This window comes from Alligator mississippiensis, chromosome 4 (genome assembly GCF_030867095.1).
Source record: "Alligator mississippiensis isolate rAllMis1 chromosome 4, rAllMis1, whole genome shotgun sequence".
Lineage (NCBI taxonomy): Eukaryota > Metazoa > Chordata > Crocodylia > Alligatoridae > Alligator > Alligator mississippiensis.
Genome location: NC_081827.1, coordinates 97,746,327 through 97,771,149, shown reverse-complemented (window position 1 = coordinate 97,771,149; position 24,823 = coordinate 97,746,327). Strand labels below are relative to the sequence as shown.

Genomic DNA, 24,823 nt, shown 5'->3' with positions numbered 1-24,823 from the left:
AGCCCCTGACCCACCCCCGCCGCGGCCCCGCCCCTCGACCCCGCCGCGCCGCTGCGGCCGGAACCTTCTGGAAGCGAGGCGCCCGGAGCACGTCCCACTTCCTCCCTCAACGTCATCAACAACCGCCCTACTCCAATCCAGGCCCCCACAGTGAGGGCGGAGCAGGTCGTTTTGCTCTACGCCGCTTTTTTTTTTTTTTTTTTGACAGGAGATTAGCGCCGCCACCTCCTCCGCTTGGTCCCCGGCCGAGAGGAGGCGCTGGCGGATGACGTCATTAGCCAGCGCGGGAGGCCCCACGCGGTGCGCGCGGGCGGGGGGGGAGCGGCGCGGGAGCGGGTACTTCGCGCTATGGCCTGGCTCCCGGGTCAGAGGTGTCTCCCGGCCGCCCGCGGCTGGCGCAGCCGAGCAGGTCAGAGCCTCTGCTTCCTTCTAGGCACGGATGCCCCCAGCTTGGCCCCCACTGCCCACGTGGTGGGGGCGGCGCCGGTGCTGCCAGGTGCACGGTCATGGTCGGATTTGTACGAACGTTTACCCCGTTGTACGAACAGTAATAGTACAAGCGTTCAAAATTGTAGGATCATTTTGGAGGCAGCTTAGGCACGCAGCAGGTGGAAAACCTAAGTCACTGGCAAAACTGACTCTCGGGTTTGCTGTGACGGCTCACCTCAAGATTAGGGTTGCCAGCTCTCCAGGATTGCCCTGGAGTCTCCAGATATAAACCTCCAGGAGACTGCAGAGAGGCACCCAGGGGATGAATGATAGGGCATTCATTAAAATAAATATTAAATGTTGAATCTGATTTATGCAGTAGTTCAGTGGGTTTTAAAAATTTAATAGTCGTGTATTTGCCTTCCTGACCAAGTCTGTGCGCTGTACTCCGTAACATGCAGGCACATTCGTATTGTGTGTCATGGGCACGTTGGCATTCCCGAAACTTCCCAAAATAGATTCAAACAGAGTTGACAGTCCTACTCAAGACACAGAAATGCTTAGACTGTGATGACCCAGCTCTCACTCACTGGCAGCTTGCAGTGAACAATATAAAGTAAAGAAGACGATTTATTTATGTACTTATTTGCATAGTGTTTCAGCATGTGATAGCTTTCCAGCAAATATGATAATTTTGTGCTTACAATATGATAATTTCATATTTAAGACCCGGCAATGCTGCTGCATGCACCTGCCCTCATTGCCATCACAGCAACTCGGAAGGAGTCATGTCTGCGTGGCTTCTCCTTCTCCATCTTTGCAGCAGGTCTTGGTGTGACCCTGCCAGGATCAGTGCAACCCCTTAGACCTGTGTGGGAAGGTGGGTGTCTTTGCAAACGTTTCCCAATTGGTGTTTCTAGAATGTCTTACATCAGGACCGAAGTGTTTGTAAAGCGGGGATATAGTCCTGATGCACCAGAAAGGGTGCAAGAGGCAAGGGTTTCTTAGGGGAATCGCTGCCCTTGGGCCAACCACAGGCAGAGCCAAGATCTTGAGAAGAGGGCTGCGCAGGGTGCAGTGCATTGTTATGTAGAACACAATGCACATTTTTCTCCTGTAAAAAGAAGCTGTAAGCTTTACTAATATGCCAGGGGTCCAAGGGCTGCGTTTTTCTGTTTAAGATGAGAGCAAAAACAAATATGATTTTTGCAATGTGCATTAATTTGTTGTCGTATATAACAGGCAGAAGTGCACTGATACATCAGTGGCATATCAAATTGGCAGTGATAAAAGGCAAATTAGCATTGTTGGTAATCAGCTTTTTTGGCCAGTGTAGTCGATAATGTGACCATTAAATGCTGCGTGCATGCACACAGACAGCTTGGAGAGCAGCATCCTGAAGGTAATCCTGCTGGGGAGGAAATGGCATGGGGGAGGGAAGGGGCATGGGGGGACGGATTGAGGCTCCCACAAGGCCCAGCCAGGGCAGTGAATATGACCCTTCCGGGACAGAGCCTCGGGCAGCTTGTTCAGGGGGATGGGGAAGGGGGTGGCTTCCCACCACTGCACTGCACCCCCAGGGGAAGCAGGAGAGGCATATGCCCCCCTGGATTTGTGTGCAGGGCAAGGGTGGGCTGCCCACTGAGGACGCAGGGCCAGGGGCTGCTCCAGCCTCTTTCTGGCAGGGTGCTGAGCACTCAGGGCTGGAGGGGGTGGGGCAGGCAGTGGCAGTGCTGGGAAGGGTAGCTACAGGGGGGGCTATGGTGAATTTTGGGGTGGCCATAGCCCACCCTGTAGCCACCCCTCCCAGTGCTGCTACCTGCCCCACCCCACCCACCCCAAATGCAGCCGGGAAGAGGCTGGCACAGCCCCTGGCCCTGAGCCCACAGTGGGCAGACCACCCTCACCCTGTGCACAAATCTGGGGGGGCACATGCCCTGCCATGCTACTCCCAAGGGTGCATGCAGCGGCGGGGAGCTGCCCTGTATCCCCTGGACAAGCCACCTGCAGATCTGTTCTGCTCCTGGCAGGGTCGTATTCACGGCCCTGACTGGGCAGCGTCTGCCCTTGCCCCACTCCCTCCCTCACTGTGGGGACCTCAGTCAGCCCCCATCATGCCCCTTCTCTCTCTCTCTCTCTCTCTCTCTCTCTCTCTCTCCCCCCCCCCCCCCCCCCCCCCCCCAAGCTTCTGGGCTGCATTCCTGTAAGTCGGCTACTGAATCAGTATTGGCCCATTATGGCTGGTTAATAATCAACCATTGGTATCAGCCAAGAAAATCTTTATCAGTGCACCCCTAATAACAGGGGCAGACAACTCCCAGCACAGGTGCTAGAGTGTGCAAAGGCATTTTGCTTGACACACGCACCTTGGGGCAGATGGTGGGGAAGGAACCAGGGCTGCGTTGTAACAACAAGGATCAAGCCCCTGATGCCTCCCTGTTGTCTGTCTCTGGCATGCCGACATCTTACAAGTCAAGGTTATGGGTGTTTTTGGCACTCTGCCCCAAAATGTTGCCAATCCCTAACCCAGTGATTTGATGTTTTGGTCTTCCAGGACTAAAGAAATAAGTTCTGTTTTCATTGTAACTAAAGCATACATACACATTTAGGAATCTTCCTAATAATAATTATTATTATTATTATTATTATTTGGACTTGGATCCCACCCTATCCAAAAAGATTCAGATCCAGTTATGATAACATACAAACAGCCCAAAAGAAAAGAAACCACCACAACAAACTCCCCATTCAACACCCTAAAACTTTAAAAATGTTTCCCCTAACATGTTACTTTACTAAATGTAGGTTGCCTAGACAGTATCCTTTTAGCCTAGCCTAGCCTTCATTCTCCATGTGATGTGTTGATATTTGTTTTCCATTTAAATAGTAAAGCACAGAGAAAAATGACTTTCTCCTGTTTACACAATCAGTAGCAGAGCCAAGAATGCTACCCAGGAGACTGAACCCCTCCAGGTGACTGCTCAAACCATCAGTCAGGTTTACTGTAACTAATAAATGTATAATTTGTTTTTATCTTTATTGCATGTACACAGTCTTGAGAACTCTTTAAACCTTTAAAATATAAATGATTGCTTGTGAGAGCTCTCTCATCTCCCTGGGAGATACGCTGCCTATACATCCTGTTTTGGGTCTGTATTTGAATTTTAGCTCTAGAGAAAGCATTTACATGTCTCAACTCTAAACACAAAGTAAGATTGGTAAGAAAGAGGAGTACAGAGCCTTGAAGACTTGAGTTTAAATTTACCCTAAGCCTCCTTTATAATTGTCTAAGGATGTAGAAAGGATCAACGGGGGTAGCGGTTTTCAGACTGTTCCATGGACCTCTAGAGTTCTGTGGTAGGTCATCATGGGTTCTGCAGAGAGATTGGGGGTAATGAAGGAGCAGGACAGAAGGTGGTGACCACCCTGCCGCTCCGGGTTGACTGGCTTCATGTCAGCTCACATGGCCCATGGAGTCAAGGGGAGGGGTTCCACAGCAGAAGTGATATGAAAGGGTTCTGTGACTTTAGGAAGCTTGAAAATCACTATTTATATCTTCACGGACTGCCTTTCTTGCCTGCATACCAGCCTCTGACTTCTTTACTATTCATTCCATCCAGGAAGAGCACACACAAACTACAGATGCTTCCTTAGCCTGATGAAGGTTATTTAAACCCGAAAGCTTGCTAAGAAGAAATTTTCCAACTATTTGAGTTGGTCTAATGAAAGATACCAGATTTACCCAAAGAACTTTGTCTGAAAACCACTAGACACTTTTCCTAAATTCAGTAAAAGAGAATAGGGCTCAGATTAATAATTAAAATTTCAGACCCAGAGATTTTTTTTTTCAGGGAAAACTGACAGGGACATATGTTATAGTCATGTTCTTGTTTTCACATCAAGAGTGTCCCCAGGTCCTCGGTGCACACAACAAGTTCTTGTAGTTGCCTGTTTGGGAATGCCACTGACTCGTGGTATTAGGAACCGGAAGTACAGCTGTTGAAGTGCTTGCTTCTGAGTGACCAGTTTCAATTTAGATAATACTGGTAACAAATAACTTTAAGGCACTAGGTGGAGTAGTTTCTACCCCCCACCCCCACCCCGCCGCCCACCGATAAGGGGTTTACCTCATAACATATAACAGTGGCACTTGATGGACTTTACTAGCAGTCTCAAGAGAAGGGTTGAGGGCTGTAAAGGTCGTAAAAAGTGAACATCTCTTTTTCCCATTAAAAATGGGTCTTATAGGACATGACCCAAATGTGCTGGAAAGGGGAGGTGGGTTTTGTTTGCAGTACCCCAGCTTTTGCAACACTTTGGTGAATAAAACATTTCATTTTCTTTGTATATTGTTCTCTGTACAAAACAAAAGCAGATGTCACACAAGATCAGCCCAGCTTTCCTCTTTCAAGTCTGCAGTCACTAATTTGTCCAATTCAGCATACACTGACTTCCCTTTATTCATCCCAGTCAGTGTATGTTCATAATTCTTCTGTTTCTGTTGAGATCAGTTCATATTTGAGCTTGCATTTTAACTGTTTTCAAAATAACTGCAACAAGTTGACATATTAAGAAGGGTTATCACTGCAGTGGAAGTGGGATAAATGAGTTGGAAATTAGAGGGCATGTAGATTTTCAGAATGATACTAGAAAGGTTTTACATCTTGACAGAGGGCATTTTCTTTTCTTTAGACTGCAAGTTCTGTTTCTTTCGGAGGTTTTCCATTCAGCCTGCCCAGCAGAGGAAAATTCCAAACCGGTACCTGGGTCAGCCTAGCCCCTTCACACACCCACACCTTCTCAAGCCAGGTAAAGATCCTGAATGGCAGGTAACCAGTCAGGAGATGTTTCTCCCTTTCTACATTTCTCCAAGGAAGTAACTTAATGTAAAATACAACATTAATTTGCTGTATTATATAAAGTGCCTGTAGCCTGGCCCTATCTTACTTATAGTAATTTTATTTCAAGGGAGTAATTTTATTCCTCATGGAATTTTCCATTTTGTGACAATCTCTGGCTCTAGAAAGAAACGTGGTTCCCATATCCTAATCCAAAGCCTTGCCTGTTTCAGGAACTGCTGTATTTACTCAAATCCAAAATGACTTTGAATTTAAGACAGTGCCCCAATAATTAGATTCTACAACTGGAAAATGATATATTTGTTATAATTTTCACTTAATAGAATCTAATTACGGAAGAGTCATCTTAAATTTGTTCCACCGGGGAGAGAGCCGGTCAGCAGCCTGACCCCACACTGCTCCCCTGCCACTTGCCCCCTATGCCTGTGCCCCTGCCACCTGTTTCCCCATCTGCCCACCCCCTACCCAATCCCTGGCCTATGCTGCCACCCACGCCCTGACTCATGCCACCTAATCTTCCTCCTGATCCCCACATGTTTTACTTCCTGCTTCCCATGCACACTGTTGCCCCATTCCCTCCCAGTCCACCTGCATGCTGCTATCCCATCCTCATATATGGTGCTGCCCCATCCCCACATGCACTGCTGCCCCATTCCCTGCCTGATCCTCAACCTACACTGCTGCCCTATCTTCCATCCAATTTCCACACATGCTGCTGCCCCATCCCCCACCGAATCTCTGACCATAGCCATAGCCATCGCCTCTGATCTGAACTCACTGCAGCTGCTGCTGACCCCTTTGCTGCTGACTCCAGATAGGAGCAGCAGCTGCTCTGACCCTGGTCCAAGGCAGGCAATACTCTGGCTCTGGCCAGGACCAGGGCTGGAACTGAACTGCTGGTACTTGAATCCAAGATGAGGCTTGTTTCTCCCCAGGTTGAATGCGGAGGAGAGGGAACCTCACCTTGGATTCAAATAAATATGGTAGTTTTTTCTGACAGACTGCCTCTTGTTCTAGAACCAAGCATAGAAAGCTTTTTCAGTCAGTGGCTGCTCCTCAACTAGCCTGCCACCAATCCAATAACATCAGTTTTTAAAGAGAGTCCTTTGTGCACATCATGTTACAAAAATACTTAATAGATAATATTTTGTGAGCAAAGAAAAAAAGGAAAGCTTTCAAAAGTGAGATTTAAACTGGGGAGGTGGCTCAAGAAAACGTTGAGGACAGAATTCTAGAGAGATGAACAGCATGCATTTAAGGAACAGCTTCCTCTCCAACTTCATAGTTGGAAGAAAAGAGAAAGAAAGGAAAACAAAGCAAGTAACAATAAAGTTAGAAACCAACAGTGGAGGTCAGATTGAGTTTGTGCACATTTGTGGAAATAGTGAAGGTGAGCAGGTGGATCAATAGTCAGAGGGAGAACCTTTAAAAAGATTGAAAAGAGCACAAATATATTTTGGAATTTGTTGCAGTCAAGAAAAGTGTTGTGTTTGTTTTTTTTCAATATATAGCTAAGAAGTTAGGTATTGGTCAAGAGGTCTTACATAATCAAATCTAGCACTTAAATAAGTTTATTAAAAAGAATGCACAAAATTAAAAATATTACAAGCAGCTACTAAGTGAGTATCAGTTCATTTAAACCAATAACAGAAACCTTGCAGCTATGCTTTTGGACACCTAGAACTGTCATATAGGCAGAAGCTGTTTACAAACTCCTCTGGCATAGCCAGAATACTAGTGGAATCCAAAACCTACCAGACACTGCACCCAACTTTTAAATTTCACTTGAACTTTAATTACATTTAGGAAGCCTTTGGAGTAGAATAGACCATTTGAGATTCCAAAAATACATAGTGGATAATTCTAGAATTGGTTTCTGAGTTTTAAAAATGATTCTGCAGATTTGATAACTTCTAGGGCTGTAGGAATTTTTTTTTAGACAAAACAAGTGTTGGCAATTGTTTTAATGGAAAGAGAGTTTAATAAAAAATAAAACGTATAGTTTTCAAAGTTCTTTTCTCAGGGGAAAAAATTCTTCCCTGTAACCACCCATAAAAAATGTGTAGATAGAAAGTAGCTATTGGAGAAGGGGGCTTCTATTACAGATTAAATAGCATGCTTAATTTTAGTCATTATTCTGTTGTATATCAGCATGAAAAGAATTATGAACTAGAAGTTAGCAATATGAAAAGGCAATACATATAAGAATATAGGGCATTAGTCGGAATACTCTTTAAGATTTGCAGAACGTTACCTTAAATCCCGGTTAAAGTAGTCTCCCTTTGTCTCTTTTTAAAAGCACCTACCTAAGTTTGGGTAGGTTGATCCCGCGTCTTCATTCAGTTGCAGTGGGAATGTTTTAGTCTCCAGTCTTCAGATTCTTTGCTAGGGAAGGATGGTGAAATGTGCAGTCTTGAGAAAAAGAGAATTTGTGTTCTTGGAGTTAATAGGATTATAGCTTTTAATATTCAAAAGAGCCTGTTTTGTTAATTACTAGAAGAAATTGGGTCTTTCATGGGCAAGTATTCTTTGCTCAGTCAAATCCTGTGACATCATCCAAGAAGGCTTGGTTTGTTTCTAAACCGAGCCACTTTATTGGCTAATCAAATTGTTCAAGGACAACCTTTTTGCTTTTAATTGGTTTCACATGGTACTGGCAACATTGACTCTGCTGCTTATACTTTGAAGCTAACTGTCTTACGACTTAACCCAGCACTAGAGTGGCTATTCAAACACAACCTTATCTGGTGGAATTAACACTAGAACCATGTCCTGTCTTCTGTTCAATGTCCAGATACCATAAAAGCCAACATTTTGCAACAGGGTTAAGGTTCAGTTTGTTCCACTCCTCCATTTCCCTCCATCTTCATTTGGAAATTGACAGTACTCATTTGACCTTAGTTTGCTCCCAGAATGCTTTGGGGTTTTGTCTGTAACTGCTTGATCTAAATATTTGCCCAGAATTTATAGACAAAACATTGATTTGTTTAAAAGAAATCTTCTTACCTGGTGATAGAAATGAGTGGAGATTGTGGGTACATGAAGTCAAAAAAGTAGGATGGAGAGCAGTGGAAAAGGTGGTATGAGGCCAAAGTGATGGTGTAAACATCAGAGGAGCAAGAGAGCAGAGAAAAGGGGGATACAAGGTTAGCTAAATAGTAGATGTGCACCGATACATTGGTCTGATATTGGATTGACACTGATATAAAGAAAATTGGCTGTATTGGAAATCAGCCTGATGTGGCCCATAATGTGGCTGATAAATGGCCCATGCATGCGCACAGCCACAGTGCAGCATGTAGGCTGTGAGGAGCACAGCCTGGCAGCTTGGAGAGCTACATGCAACTGGTAAGTCTGTTGTGGTTGGGGCGGGGCATGGGAGGCAGATCACGGCCCCTGTGGTGAGGGAAGGATTGGGGCAGGGGGCTGGGCCAGGCTGCACTCAGAGTGGATGGCAGCGGCACTGGGAGGGAGTGTTAGGGGGCTATGGCCTCCCCTCCCCCCCATAGCCCCCTCCAGTGCTTCTGCAGCCTGCCCCAAGCACAGCCTGGCCCAGCCCCCACCAGGAAGAGCCCAGCGCAGCCCCAGCCCACAGCGGCAGCCCACCTCATACAGATCTGCTCCCCACACCCCCCAGACAAGCCACAGCTCTGTCCTGCGCCTCCCCCCCACTCTGCCCTGGCTGGGCAGCACCTGCCCCAGCCCTACTCCCTCCTTCACCATGGGGGCCTTGATCTGCCTCCCACACACCTCTTCCCTCCCCCTTCCCTTCCACTACAACAGACTTACCAGCTTCGTGCAGCTGTCCGTGCTGTATTGGAAATCAGATTGGAATTGGCTGATATGGCTCCTTAAAAAATGGCTATATGTATCAGTCCCCAAAATCTCTATCTTGCACCCCTACTAAATAGGCTGCTTTTTAATGAGCGCACAGAGTGGGATGGGAGGCAGGTGGTTCTGAGATCAGGATGTTACTTCATCTGGTTTGTTTTTCATTCATAGGGGAGGTAACACCAGGGCTGTCCCAGGTGGAATATGCTCTACGCCGACATAAGCTGATGAGTTCGATCCAGAAGGAGGTTAAAGACTGGGGTGGTATGGACCACACAGTGATTCTGCTATCCAGCCCCACCTATTACATGAGCAATGACATCCCATACACCTTCCACCAAGACACTAATTTCCTGTACCTGTGTGGGTTCCAGGAACCTGACAGCATCCTGGTGCTCCAGAGTCTGCCTGGCAAAGTGCTACCATCTCACAAAGCCATGCTTTTTGTACCACGCCGAGACTTAAACCGAGAGCTGTGGGATGGGCCGCGATCAGGCACGGATGGGGCAGTAGCTCTCACAGGAGTGGATGAAGCTTATACCATAGAGGAATTTAGAAACCTGGTGGCCAAACTTAAAGGTAACAGAAAGGGTATGAGATGGGACCCAGGGTAAAGGGACCAGATGACACTAGATTGGGACCTGGTCTGTATTGCTGATTTCAGCCTTATCTGAAGTTGGGAGGCTCAGAGGATAGCACATGACACTAGGAACAGGAATCAGATCTTTTCACCTCTGATTGTAGTCTGGCTGCTTGGCCTGTGAGCTGATGGTCTCCACCTGGGTACCAGCTAGTGAAACTGTCCATATCATTGAAGACCCTATTGGCAAAAATTGGTCCTTTGTTGTCAGTATCAAGAGAAGCAAAGGATTGATGGGGCTATAAAGACTGATATTCCTTCTCTCCCTGATACTTGGCCCCCAAATGTGGAAGCTTATTAGTACAGAGGCACTGTGTGTAAGTGAGAAGTTACTGCCTATGCTGTGTTGCATCTTTCACTAGAAAACTTCATTCTCAGTGGGCTCTCAGTTCAGCTTCTCTCACCTGCTTTAAAGTCATTTTAGAAACTCTCTGGTGATACACCAGCACTTATTTTACAGCTTTTTGCCTTCTTGGATGGTGTGAGATACATTTTCTGCGTCACACCAAGTTTTATAATTTAATGCAACTTGTACAGAAGATCACCCTTGTTAGATGTCTTCCAGCCTGCACCACCTCAAAATATTACCAAATGGACGGAACAGAATTTTGCTAGCAAAGTTCTGGTAGAAAAGCACCTCTGTAAAGCAAACAGGTTTTTTTTTAGTTACCTCAGGGGTCCCCAGAGAAATGTTTTATCAAATAGAAAAATGTGTTTTGCCTTATCCTAATTCCTCTTCTGCCTTTGTGTATGGATGCAGAAAATTTAAGACACTAAAAAATTAGGAGAAAAAATAGAACCTTGGCATTATCCTGCCCAAAACAATTGTCCATGTAGTCCAATATACTTTCGCCAGAATGGCCTGAAACTGAAAAGGTGAAAAACATGGACCATTGTAGAATAAAATGCATAGAGAAGAAATGTGTTCTTGGAGCCCTCACTTATTAGAGATTGACTTAAGCCCTGAACAGGAGATTTTTATCCCTTATATTTTTTTTAACTTTGTATAACATAATCGGGTGGGATCAATATCCATAACTGGGAGCAAACTTAAATGTATTTTTATCAAAAACACTTAACATCCCAAATTATTAAACAAAACACTTTTGCAGACTTTAAAAGGAGAAATGCATTCCATTGGAATTAGCCAAATAAGTAATGGGCATGCTAAATTCCTGAATATTCATTATAGTGCCTTTTCTCTCTTATTACAGAGCAGGGTGTGGATCAATGGCTTGAAGTTGCAGCAATATGGGTTTGGATTGGATATCGGGAAAAACTTCTTCACTGTTAGAACAGCGAGGCAGTAAAATACCACAACTTCTCTGGGCAGTCTATCTCTATCACTGTAGGTGTTCAAGAAGAGATTGGAGAAGCATTGGTCCAGGATGATCTATGAGTAGCTAATGCCTATGTTCTACTATAGATATTCCCCATGCTTCTGAGCTTTGCTGGTTGCCACATGAGGCTAGGAGCTAATTTTTTTTCCTTCCTGCTGTTGCAGGGGGTGGGGGGAGGGATCACCTTCCTCAAAAGTTTTAGGAGTTGTCTGCAGCCAAGGCTGGAGAATTTGATGGGTGTGCCAGTGCTCCTTCTGGGACATAAACCCAGAGATTCCTGGCTAGAGGGACTTGGCTCTGCTCAGGGTCAGATCAGTTGCCATATTTGGGATCAGGAAGGAATTTTACCCTATGATTAGATTGGAGGCAGGGGGTGCCTTTCTCTGTAGCAGGGGGTTGTGGCCCTCTTCCTGGGACCTCTCAAATGTATTTTAACAATCTTTGCAGCAACAGGATATTGGACACTGGAACTGTGGGAAGCTTCAATAGCTGATTCGATTCAGAGGAGATTTGGGCCAATTTGGGGACTGAATCTCTGAATCCAAATTGAATCATGAGACCAATTAAAACCTCCAAATCGATTAGAAACATCCAAATCAATTCAGAAAAATATTCAGAAAAGATTTGGCAATTCGGCCATAGGCTAAGCTGATACAGTGGATGTGGGCGCAGCAGTGCTGGGAGTGGGGACTATGCCTTGCTGCTAGTTGCTCCCTTCCTCTTGCAGCGAGCCGGTCCTGCATCCCACACCACCCCGCCCCAGCTGGGCAAGCGGCGGGAGGGCAGAGTCCCCACTCCCAGCACTGCCGTGCCTGCATTCTGTGCCCCACTCCCTGAGTAATACATGCCCCTGCCCGGGTCAGGCAGCTTGTCCCAGTCCCTGCACCAGTCCCTCCCTCCCCCACGCTGCTTCCCTCCCCCCTCCCCAACCCCAACACACTTGTCAGCTGCCTGTTTAGTCTCTGGCCGAATCTCTGAAGTGATACCAAATCTTTTGGATCTGATTCGGCCGAATCGAATCAGGACAGTGATTTGAATCTCTGAATTGAATCACTGTCCTCTGAATTGGCCGAATTCCAATCCAAGTGAATACTTGCCACTTTGCACAGGCCTATTGGGCACTATGATCCCCTTGCTTTACCTGTGGCAGGTTAGGGTGTTATGCCTTGTAGTTGTGTCGGGGTTGGCTCTGGTTTTGCTGATAGGTTAGACAATATATTTGTACAGGATGGTTTGGATAGGAATGATCCTGCCTCAGGCAGTGGATTGGACTAGATGACCTCCAGAGGTCCCTACCAGCACTACTTTTACATGATTCTGTGATTAAAAGATCAAACAGCAGGGGTAGGTATGCTGTCCTCAATGGTTTGGTGAATATTGCTTTGAGGGTAATTGTATTCTCTCTGAACAAGTTCTCTTCAATGGAAATCTGGTGACAGAGTTCTCAAACAAGCCAGCCTAAAAAAGAATTGCTAGTGATCTGGACTTAAAGTGGTTGTGACCAAGAGGTGTATTTGTTTTATGCGGTCTAGGGCTCTAACCCCAGAAATCCAAGTACTTGATAGGCACTATTGTAAGGTTATGTTTCTGGCATGAAATGCTCTACCTGGCTCATCTTATCTCACTATTGTGACTGCCTTTATGAGGAGTGAGTGTAGCTGGGTACTTTTATGCAAACAGGTGTTTGTTGATTGAGTGTACACGTCTAAATTAATAAATTGTTGTTAAATCTACAAAAACACCTGTTAGTCTGCACATTACTAATCTGCTCGATTCTATGGAGATCATGAATGCCCTGTTACTCTCAGGGGTGTAGGTTGTATCTGTATTGGTCTAAGGATATAGGCAGACAAAGTCCTTTGGGTAAATCTGATATCTTTTATTAGACCAACTGTCTTTTACCCAACTGATTTACCCAAAGAACCTTGTCTGCTTATTTCTCTCAGAGCTTATGTAAGGCCTAAGACTGTATCACAAATTTGGGGGGCAGTAACCTTTCAGATAGCATGTCAAACCATTGTCTCCTAATATTGGAGGAGGTTATTCATTTAGCACTCTCCAAACATTTTCATCTTATCTTAGCCTGAGCCAGTTTTGTTTTGTGTTTCAGGTGAGTCAAATGTGGTTTGGTATGACTATGCAAGGCCTGTGCACCCTCAGCTCCACTATGAGTACCTGCAGCCTCTGACTGAAATGAAAACTGGAAGCAAAAACCGTATCCGAGGCTTCTGTCACCTGGTGCAAAACCTCCGGCTGATCAAATCCTCTGCAGAGATTGAGAGGATGAAGGTTGTTGGAAGGGTGACATCACAGGTATGGAGTGTGCACCCATCAAATACACAGGGTGATAGTTTCTTGAGAGGCTGGCAGAGAGCAGCTGACATAAAAATGAAATGGGGCAAGCTTGATAAAAGTAAGTTGAGCCAGGGGGACAACTTGGAGAGCTCACAGTTGACATCATTCCAACCAAGACAAGCCAGCAATTATTATGTACTTGACTTCCTTTAAAACAGTACCCACTCCAGAACAAGGGTGCTTTCCCATGCTCCCACCATGCTTTTGCTCTCACTTTCTCATACCCTCTTCTCCCCACACCTTTTTAAATTAATTTTTGCTCTGATTCTTGCGTTATAGGACAGGGTTTTTTTGCACTCTTTGTAATCCTGAATGTCTTATTCAGAATATTTGGAGTTAAAGGAGATGTTTCCTTCAGCTTCAAGCCCTTGGCTAATAAAAGGCCCATGTTCCTGTTTGACAGGCTTTCATAGAAACAATGTTTGCCAGCAAATCCCCAGTGGATGAAGCATTTCTGTATGCCAAGGTATGTACCTGATCATTCTATGAACTACACTGTGGAGGTAAGAGAGCTGGGTATTTGTTCCTTCAGGAAGAGAAAAGCCTTGAGAGCTGCCTCTGAGTGCTAGTTGCATACCACTGCAACCCCTTCCCATCCTATTTTTTGGTTCCTTTGATTACTACCCTGTTCAATACAGAGCTGTAGCCCAGTCCAGCAAGCACCTTTGGATTATGGCTGCATCTCAGCTGTTTTTTTGAGAGTGCTCTTTGAGCATCAGTGGGCTTTGAATTCTGGCCCTTCTGTGCTAAAAGCCTGAGGTTCCATCTCAGATCCTTGTATGATTGTGCATGTGTGTGTGTAAAAGGCTGACTGCAGTGTTACACATCTTTCCTGGAAAGCTTTGGTTTAATGTCTTTGTTTCAAATCAGCAATCTGGATGGGGGCTGAAACTTTAGTGAGGACTGCTGGGGAATGCTTTTAAGCTCTTTCCGTGTGAGGAAATACCAACATTCTGTAACCTAGATAATACACTTATCTAAAACACCCTTATCAATGGCAAAAGTGCTCTCTGAAGCTGCAGCTATCTAGCCTGATCCTTTTAAAGGAGCAGGTATTGTTGGAGAACAGACAGTATTCCTGGGTGTGCCTTTCCCATTGGTGGTGGTGGGGAACTATTTGATCAGTGTATAAGTTGTAGGGAAATGTCATTCAAAGAACAAGGGAGAGGAAGCAGCAATAGAGGAAGACGACAAAAAGAGATCTGTTGAATGAATAAATAAAAGCAAAGGTGACAAGAAAGAGAGAATAGAGATAGCCCATGCTTTTTAGTTCTTATGAGTTTCTTTCTCTGAAGTACTCCCCTCTCCATCCATGTGAGTGTGACTGAAGTGGGAGTGTTTATGTTGGGCAGGATTTCATAACCCCCCTCTGTTAGGTGTACACTTTTGGAAAGTCAGCCCAAATGGGTAACTGAGTGGGATGAATGGAGGAATTCTGGGATTGTACTGGGGCTTCAGTGAAGGTCCACTGCTGCCACTTTCCTCCATTGAGAATCCAGGAGCTTTTCCTTACCTTCCTTGCCCAAGGCATGGACACCATGTGATACAACACCATGTGCTCCAGTACAGGAGGTGACTGTACCAGAATTAACAGGCTTCCTTTGTCTGACTTGGTCCTTCAGTTTGAATTTGAGTGCCGGGCTCGTGGTGCTGACATCTTGGCTTACCCCCCCGTTGTTGCTGGTGGTAACAGGTCTAACACCTTGCACTATGTGAAAAACAATCAGCTTATCAAGGTAAACCACACATCCTTCAAGTGTTTGAACTGCACTGTTTGATATTGTACCAAAAAACTGTCTGGCCCTTGACAATCTGTAGCCCCAGCCAGAGATGACCATAGTAGGGTTCACGGCCCAGGGCAAATCAGCCTGTGCAAGGCCTGGACACGGGGGGGTGGGCAGGGTGAGTGGCAGGATGTGAAGGTGGCCTGACACAGCCGGCTCAACTCTGTGGGACCCAAGGCAGTTTCCCTGATTCTCCACCCCTCAGGGATGGCTCTGGCCCCAGCCCTCTCCCTTTTGGTGAAAAGGGAGGCTGAAACACTGGGTAGGGTGAATCTAATGAAAATGGTTTTACTGCCTCATCATAGCCCCACAGAACTTTAAAGGATCTCCTTGGACATTGAATGCAGTCCCTTGTGATTCCTGGCAACCATCTAATAGATGTGTGTCCCAAAAGTTCCACAAGAACATCAATTCCAGCTTCTCTTGCAGACCACAGCTACAAGACATGCCCCCTCCCCCAATATCCACGAGCAACAGACTTAAGATCTTTAGGACAAAAGCCCTACAGGAAGAGAGTTACCAAACCAGTTACCAAAATGATGAAATAGTTAGCCAGACTCTTGCTTTCCTTTTCCTCTGATGTGTACCTGCTTCCTCTGACCAGAATGTGGGATAACAATGTGGATAACTATCTCAGGAACACCTCAATTCTTCATTATATTTTCATTTAGAGAACTTGCCTTTCCTGGACAAAAATATCATCAGTTTACTTTAGAATTAAGTCAGGCAACTCAACAAATCCTTTGGAGAAGTTCCCTCTTACAGTGAAAAAAGAAAGAGGTGGCAGGTACAAACACTTTCATTTATTGGATAACACTGGGCATGTCTGCATGAGATGTTTAATGCCCATTGGACTAAGTTTACTGCTCATTGGTGCAGCTGGCAAAAAACATGCTAATGTGCAGTAGGTTAGTCACATAAAAAAGTGTTTGTTTGTGCTAATGTGCAGTTGGTTTAGTGCAATGAAAATTAAGCATCATAAAACATTTGTTTGCGCTAATGCACAGCACTGATTATGGCGCATTAATGAACATGTAGATGTGCCCACTATTTGCACATTGGCAAATATGACTGTTGTAATACTTAGAACCAATTGGCACCATTTGGAGCCTTTCTGAAAAGCAGAAGGATCTGGCCGTTACAGATGCCTTGGAGTTAGTTACCTCTTAGATTAGTGATTCTCAGCCGGGTGCCATGAGAGCTTTTCAAGGGTGTAGCAGGCTGTTATGCAGGTATTAGGTGTGCAGACGCCTATATGCGATCCATAAAACCGGTGATTTCAAATAGGGACTTACAGTGTCAAAAATCTGACCTGCTGAGGTCTGAGTTCTTTGCAACAAAAGAATTGTTCTGTTATTTTTACATAGTCAAGAAGTGATTGAAAACTAAGAACTGGTATTTTCCAAGGGATGCCTTGAGTTTAAGTAGGTTGAGAACAGCTGTCCTAGAGTAATCAAGAGCAGCAGCTCTGCTCTGCCTGCCTTTAAGATAAGGAGACAAGATATTTGACACAGAACTTTTCCAAAACATTTAGATCGGAGAGATATTCCCCTCAGCAAAGAATTTCTCCAGCATTTACTCAACTTACTTCATTGTTCCTAAGAGAACAGGTGGGCGGACCATCCCATACTTGACTAAAATAATTAAAGCAGTTGCTCATAAGAAGTTCAGAATAGCATTTGAGTGGCCTTTGAATCACAGACAAATGGACATTTTAGCTGCCTTAAAAGTGGGGAAGTTGCTGCCCAGAAGGACATAGCACCTGTTATACTGTAGCTGTTACGTCTTCACCATCCTGTAGCAAGCTAAATCCTCCCAACTTTGACCCTGTATGAAATGTTGAAGCTGGAGTTGTTTTGCTACGCCTGTATCTCTACAGAATCAGGAAGATGTAACAGTTGTATTGTAACAGCTTACATCACTATCCTTTGATATGGTGCAGTTGTTACATCTGTCTGTACTCCAGAAGTGGGTTCAGTTTATTAACTACTAATGTGAATGTTCATACTATTTCTCTATATATAGTGTGAATAATCAGCAGCAGAAGTATCTGAGACTTGACTTTATGAGTTTTCCTTTTATGCAGTAGAATTACTCCCTCCTATTCATTCTGAGATCTGTGGTAAGGAACTCTGCATTGTTCTGGCTGCCAGGCCCTGGTATCCCCTTAAAACACTGAAGTTGTACACAGAATAAGTGAACACAGAATCTGACCTGGAGTTAATACAGCAGTGGCTGCACAGTTGAGTCTTTTGCAGAAGGAAGGACAAGGCAGTTATTCCACACCTAGACACTTAGCTTGCATGGCAGCAGCAGGCACTCAATCGGGTTGAAAGGTGTTTGCTGAATCAGACTGGCAGTGAACGCATCCAAAGCCTTCCTATAACTAGGACCTCCAAATCCATCTCAGAAGAGCTGATTCAGAGCCTGAGGCTAAAAGATAGCAGTAAAAAATAATAGCAATAATTGGAAGTGTTCATGGACAGCAGCACTGTGCTGGCAGTGTTGGGAGTGCACAGTAGATCTCCTGTTGTCCTGTTACCAGAGGAGTCTCCCAGGCTAGAACTGCCCAGGTATTCCTTGACATTTCCTGAGTTCATGCACCAGAAGCATTGGGCAAATCTTTCTCCACATCACTTCTTCCATATCACTCCACACCCTTTCTGTCCCAGGGATTAAAAGGGGAACCCTCCCTGCTTGACCCTGATTGGTGTAGAGCAGCGACCACAGATGCCAGCCTGCTTGGATGGCATTGGTTCTTCAAGGTATAGAACAGCTCACATTTCTTTCCCCAGAAAAGACTGAACGTCAGATTATTGGAGCTTGGGTTTTCTAGGTATTGTTTTTACTTAGGGAGCTCCTCTAAAGGAAACCAGGCAGTTCAGCTGTACCTGTCTATACCTGTCAAGGGCATTGTTCTGTGATAAGGACAGAGTCTGCACTTTCCTCTTGCAAAAAAGTACCTCCTCGAGGGTCAGCCCTCTCACAGAGAAATTTTCTTACTTTCTTACTGGACTGGACTGACACACAGTGCATTTCTTCCTTTCTTCTGCAGGATGGTGAAATGGTCTTGCTAGATGGCGGGTGTGAGTCTTCCTGCTATGTAAGTGATATCACCCGTACATGGCCCATCAATGGCAGGTAGGATGCCAGCAGCAGGCAACATGCTAGCTTTGAAGGAGTGTGAAAAACACACTTGGTGATTAGTTTCGTGTATGGGTGTGGAGCATGTGTGTATACAGATGTCTACACTGTCTGTCCATGAAAGCAATGATAATGTACCCATCACTGTGGTGTGTTGGTGAAACTAAGACTATGTAAACTAAACTGAGAGTATAAGGAACTGTATTTCCCACCTTTTCCTCACCAATAATGGTGAGAATGTGTGTGGTTATTGCTGGTTTTTAAATTTACTGCAGCTATCAAGGTGAGGCTAACCTTCAGAGATCCGTCTTGCCTTTGAGCCTCTGTATGCTAACTCTGGGTATGCATGGGAGGTGTAGGAGAGTAGTTTGGTCTGTCTGTGTGAGGGCCTGCCTGTCTCGCGTTGTAAATGTTTCAGTAGTGTGTCCCTGGGATGGTTGCTTAGTTCCAGTTGCCCTTTGATTCCCTTCAGATTTTGGCTTTGCTCTGCCCTGATGCTGATAGAGAGCTCTCCCTCTCCCTGGGATAGAAAGAGGTGACCTCAGTAACATCCTGCCTGACCTGGCCTATTGGTGGGCAACAGTTTCTCTTTCTTAGGTCTGTAGCCCTGAGCTTGAATTTGATGCAGAAGTGAGGAGTTCCCATCTGAGAAGTGACTCTTTGCTTTCCCCTGCTTTCAGGTTCACTGGTCCCCAAGCAGAGCTGTACCAGGCAGTCCTGGAGGTCCAGAAGTCTTGTCTGAGCCTCTGCTCCCCAGGTGTGAGCTTGGAGAACATCTACAATCTCATGCTGAGCCTCACAGGGCAGAAGCTAAGAGAACTGGGGGTGCTAAGGAGAAGCATTGATGAGAACCACTTCTTCAAGGTACCTGAACTTTTTGCTCCAGCATGTCTGGCCCTCCCTAGGCCTGACTGCTTTCTGTCTGCACGAATGGCAGTCTGCTGGGAACCTGGCATTTCTCAGAAGGCCTGGTTTCCAAGCCAATATGGGTATCCAGCTGTGTTGCATGGGGTTACAGTTGTGCTAGGGAAAGATCCTCCCACATGAACCAAGGGGAGGCAATGCCTATATCACCCAGCAGGTGGCAGCACAGCTAGATGAGAAGCACCTCTGCAGCTTAGTTCCCAAGAAATAAATATCAAGGGTACAGGGTGGAGACAGGAGGCGGGGTTAGTAATTTGAGCCTTCTTACACTGAGATCCTTTGGTTGGGGAAGGGTTTAGGAAGGTACAGGGGGGCTAATGCCCTGGAGGGGGGGGTTTCATGTCCTAGTTCTGCTGGTATGTGACATCAGCATGGCATCCTTATCCTGCTCGATTCTATGGAGATCATGAATGCCTTGTTACTCCCAGAGCTTATATCAGTCCTAAGACTGTATCACAAATTTGGGAGGAATTACTTTTCGGATACCATTTCACTTACAGTTCCCCAAACAGCTCTGCCCAGACTATCTTGGAGAGTCCAGGCTCAGAGCACCAGAACCTGTCCATTTGTAGCAACCAGGACAGGTGAATGAGTGATGTGGAGAACATACTCTAAGTGCTACAAACTGACAGGCTCTGGGAATAACAAGGCATTCATGATCTCCATAGAATCGATGCAGAGTGAACAGCCTGCTTTAGGCTTGGCTCAAACAAAGGATTATTGTTCCATTTCCTTGGGTACCCATAATGTTCCCTTCAGTGGGGGAGAATCCATGGTGATTCTTCAGGCATGAGATGGACAGCACAGTTGCTATGACAAACCTGACTCATGTTCTTCCTGTGCATTTATTCAACCCCTTACCCTTGGTGCTGAGGCAGATCAGGGTCCATGTTTGCCAACTCTAATAATAGTGTTTTGCCTTCTGCTAGGCTGTCCGGAAGTACTGCCCGCATCATGTGGGCCATTACCTGGGTATGGATGTTCATGACACACCCAGCATGTCCCGATCACTTCCACTGCAGCCAGGCATGGTGATAACCATTGAGCCAGGTAAAAAGGATGACTTTTAGTGCTGGACCATGGCCATGTCATGATGGTGATGGTGATACAGTTCAAAGTAGCCCATGGCAGCTTCAACCAAAGGATTCAAAAGTTCTTTAAAATATAATTAAAAAATAAAGCATATTTTTCTCTTAAAGCCCAACCAAAAATATCAGATTATGGTGGTGGACTTTTAACAGGGAATGTTTCCCCTGCAGACTGCAGTGTAGTGCAGAGATATTGCAAGTAACTGGGGAATTGGGATCAGACTGCTGCAGCATAGGCTAATTTACCATGATAAGAAGGCAGTGCCTGGCCTGAGCTCTGTGCTGCCATGGCTGGACGGTACCCACACTAGCTCCTAGGAAGCTCAGGAAGCAACTTCCTAGGAAGCTCCTAGGAAGCAATTTGTGGCGTACACCGTCATCCTTACAAAGGAAGAATTTAACAGTGACACTTTCCCTCTGGCTCTTGACTACTCATTTTGCAGCCATCAAATGGAAACTGGTGCCTGACACCAGCTTCTTTTCCTGAGCCCTTCCCTCCCACCACCTACAGTGTTATCAAAGTCAGGCCTCATAAAGGTAGCACTGACAGTAGAAAGGCCAGCTGGAATAGTGAGGCTTTATATTCACAAACACAGGTTTGTAAGCAGGGGCAAATGTCCTCACTCTCCACTCTTTCTTCACTGGCTGCTATGACCAGAGAGAACCAAAGTTAATTTCCTGAATAAATGTTTTCAAGACCAACTCTCTCCAGCCTCACCAAATGGGGCTGCATTGAAGGTCAGCTATATTGGTATAGGCCAATGAGTCACCAAGTGTACGCCCTGTTCTCCTCTCCCTGTTGGGTGGCAACAGGGTCAATGTTCTGAAAGTGCGTCTCCTCCTACTTGTTCAGGGCACTTTGTTCTTTCCTCTCTTTAGGGATTTATATCCCAGAAGATGACCTGGCTGCCCCCAAGAGGTTCCGGGGCATTGGTATACGAATTGAGGATGATGTTGTAGTGACAGAGGACACACCGCTAATCCTTTCTGCAGACTGTCCCAAGGAGATCTACCACATTGAGCAGATCTGTGGCCGCAGTTTGTGACCTTTCTTCTCTGCCTCTTCCAGCTTCCTCAGGTTCTCCAGGAAACGCACTCCTGTGCACCCTGACAGATGTGTATTTTTGTAAATGGACATGGTTCCTGGGCAGTGAGAGTTGAGGGCTAGTTTGGAGGGTGTTGCTGCTCCAGGAACTGAGGGAGTTATGAGGGAGACCTTGGGCAATGTGGCTATTAAAATAAAGAGCCAATTATTTATATATCTAATTTTTGTTCTTGTTAGTGTCAATTCAAACAAAGGATCCAGAGTGCAGGAAGTAGATTCCTTACCCTGCCACATAGATCCTTCCCCTTCTTCTCTGTTACATGGTGAGACAGTTTTGCTCAGCATAGCCCTTTGCCTGGCTCTGTCTACTTCGTAATGAATGGAATATAGCAGCTGTGAACCAGGCTCCAGGCAGATTGCTCTTTGCTAGCAGTTTTGCACCAGGGCAGTCAATCACAGATGTTCAAAATTAAAATTTCAAAGTCGTCTCAGAGGGCAGGCACAAGCTGGGGGACAACTTTGGCTTCTGCAGTAGCAATGACAAAAGGGGATTGGACAGATTAGCAATTGGGCTCAGGCTGTGGTAGTTTGTAGTCAGTGAGGAAGGGTTTTAGCATCTGAGGATAAAGATTCACAGAGGTCTTGTTCTAAGAGATGCAAGCAAGATCAGCAGTAGGGAGAAAGAGTCACCCTGTAGTAAGGCACATCGGAGGGTTTGGTTAATTGGGAGAAGGGACTAGACGAGGAGGGCACTCCTCATTGTGTGTAGGCTAGCGATTCATCCTGCACTCTTGCCTCCTTTCCTTTCCGCCTATATCTCAGTCCCAGCTTTGTAGTCTAATGTCACCACTGTTCCTCCATCTAGAGCTGAGCTCCCTGGATTAGACTGTATTGGTAACCCACTGGCTATGTCCTAGTTGAAATCCAGTATATGAATGGGCAGTTGTGTGCAGGACAGTTACATCTCCATCTGGGGCTTAAATAGCAGGTGCAAACAGCCTCAGCAGTGCCCAGTGAACAGCGTGCAGCACATGGAGCAATTTGCTAGAAAGGAGAAAACTCTTGAGAGGAATTCCAGGATGAACACCTGCCTTTTGGGACATTCCAAATGGAAAGAAAGGGCTCTTGGACAGTATCTGTGAGCCTGGTATAAATGTGATCCCTGGCAGGGCCAGATTAGTGGTATCAAAAGAAAAGGGTGGGTCCTAATTCCCCTCAGTTCCATCCACAGTTGAGTTCATTTTAGACAGTGGCAAAAGAGCCCACAATAGCCAAATGCAGTCTGTGTATTTTGGCCCTGTTTTGGCTACCAGCTGTCTATTTAATACATTGTGAAAAATGACAATGCACTTAATGCTCTTGCTTTCATTTCTACTTTCCTTTCCTTCACTCCAATCTCTTTTTTTTTCCCTCTCAAGGATGCTTGTATATGCTTTATTTTGTGATATTCAGTATCTTCCCCTTTATTTCCTTTATTTTTCCTCTTTCTTTTTGTTATGCTTTAATTCCCTGGCCCCCCTCCCCTTCCCAGTTTCACTCTTGCCTAATCTCCCAACTTCTGTCTATTAGTATGTCCTTTCAGGCCTGAATAGATACCATGCTTATACCAATATAGCTGACCTTCAATGCAGTATAAAAAATGAGTAGACAGGTGGTAAAACCACCTACCCTAGGTTAACTTCACCAAAATCTGTATAGCATTATTCCTGAAGGAATCAGTGATAAAACTACACATATATACACTGTATATATTGTAGGCATGCAGGTGTGTCTGTGCAGCTATCCCAGGGCAGTTAATTGCTCATGGAAAACAGGTTATTACTTACTCCATTGCCAGTTACTGTTGAGGTGCTCTTACAGGTGTGTACTGCATGCAGCTGCAGTCTGGGAGAGCTGCAGTCATCTGTCAGATGTAAGCAGTGATCTGTCAGGCACTCAGTCTCTGTACCACTCGCCCACAGCAAGTCTAGTCATTAGCCTATGGGAATGGAAGTCAGGACTCTCTTGAGTCCCTTTCTGGCTCTGCAGTGGTACCTTCTATACTTCTGTCTGCTGTACTTCCCTCATCTGCAAAATATATTTGACTTTCTCATGTGAATGCTGAACGTTTTGCTTAATTTACCTGACCTACTTGTTTTATTTAAAAAACAACAACACAAAAAGTGATAAATTAAGTGATTTTTATGTATCAGTCTATAGTCGTGTGAAGGAGCCTACTATATTTTGATTGTGATCACTTTGTGAGGTGCTGATACGCTACAATGGTGAGTGCAACAAAAAGTTGAGGGGAGGGTGACAATACGTGGAAACAAAAATAATTGCTGCTTATGTGCTAATTGATAGTTACTTTGTACTTTCAGTCTGTAACAGCTAACAGTGTTATTCTAGACATGCCTTTTAGACCTCTCAGCTCATCCCTACAGGTAGCAACTCTGAAATTTGAATCTACATAAGTAGCTGTGGATAGTATTCACAGGGAAAGTTATTTGTGTGTGCCTAATCACACATCTGCCCGTGCACCTAATTACAAAGTTGATGATTGTGACTTTACATGTAAATAAACTTTTGAAATACAAAGTTATTTTTGCAAAAAAGGTAGTTTGTAGAAAGTCATTTCTTTGCCATAAAGTCTCATAGGTGTAAGCACTTCTGGCAAGAATATTTTTTTCAGGGAGATTATAAACTACCCATAACTTGGAATAGATTAACATTATTAAATGCAGCCACACAGAAATGAATAATGACCCAAGAACATGGTTATGTGATTTCCAAAGAGAGGCAGGTCCTGGAAATGTTGGGAAATTAATTTTATGAGTCTGAATCATTCAGAACTGTTGTATATTGCATAATTGATTTTTTTAGGATGTAAGGCTCTTCAAACCAGTTCCGAATATCCAGTTCAAGTTGTGATTTGTCTCATATTCTGCATTTCTTATGAACTTATTTTTTTCAGTCTAGGATTTCTTTTAGGAGGTGCTTTCTAATGCAGCTGCTTTTAATGTTTGTGATAAGAGTTATTCATGGTTGTTCTGAATGACTATGAAGGATGCCTTTCCCAGAATATAGTAAATACGCGTTTTATCAAACTAAAGTGTTGTGTTTCTTTCCAAGCTCTTATGAATGGATAACCATTGTGTACAGTCTGACATCTAAATATAGTTGATGTTGTCCCTTAAATATCATTTGCCTTGATAATTTATGAAAGATTCCTGGCCTTCTGAAACAAGACAGCAGGTACAGTGGGGAGGATTTTAAAACACTGTCATTTTAAATGGTTATTATCATAAAACACTAGATTCCCCATCCCCATTCATGCCATGACATGGCCTTGATGGACAAAAAGCACGTAATCAGCAGTCTTATACAGCTGGGTTTATGGTCCAT

The 24,823-nt window shown here is 45.0% G+C and overlaps 1 protein-coding gene across 3 annotated transcripts; it reads left to right on the top strand.

The window, feature by feature from the left end:
* Positions 1-51: 51 nt before the first annotated feature.
* On the top strand, positions 52-24,530 carry XPNPEP3 (X-prolyl aminopeptidase 3). Of its 3 annotated transcripts, XM_019489486.2 has the most exons (11): positions 53-409; positions 1,157-1,309; positions 5,122-5,238; positions 9,291-9,698; positions 13,210-13,412; positions 13,858-13,920; positions 15,077-15,190; positions 18,294-18,379; positions 19,063-19,246; positions 20,236-20,356; positions 21,274-24,530. In XM_019489486.2, the coding sequence occupies exons 1-11, from the start codon at positions 349-351 to the stop codon at positions 21,438-21,440; spliced, it is 1,677 nt and encodes a 558-aa protein (XP_019345031.2). In that variant the 5' UTR covers positions 53-348; the 3' UTR covers positions 21,441-24,530. The 3 variants fall into 3 exon arrangements, with proteins under 3 accessions (XP_019345032.2, XP_019345031.2, XP_006258616.3); XM_019489487.2 differs by lacking the exon at positions 15,077-15,190 and having other exon boundaries at positions 52-409; XM_006258554.4 differs by lacking the exon at positions 1,157-1,309 and having other exon boundaries at positions 56-409.
* Positions 24,531-24,823: the final 293 nt, after the last annotated feature.

What these genes read in the sequence shown, in the direction of transcription:
- XPNPEP3 (XM_019489486.2), top strand. Translation starts at nt 349, where the DNA reads ATGGCCTGGCTCCCGGGTCAGAGGTGTCTCCCGGCCGCCCGCGGCTGG. An exon ending in TTGGAAGGGTGACATCACAG is followed by an intron (nt 13,413 to 13,857) that starts GTATGGAGTGTG and finishes CCTGTTTGACAG; the next exon opens with GCTTTCATAGAAACAATGTT. An exon ending in GGTGATAACCATTGAGCCAG is followed by an intron (nt 20,357 to 21,273) that starts GTAAAAAGGATG and finishes TCCTCTCTTTAG; the next exon opens with GGATTTATATCCCAGAAGAT.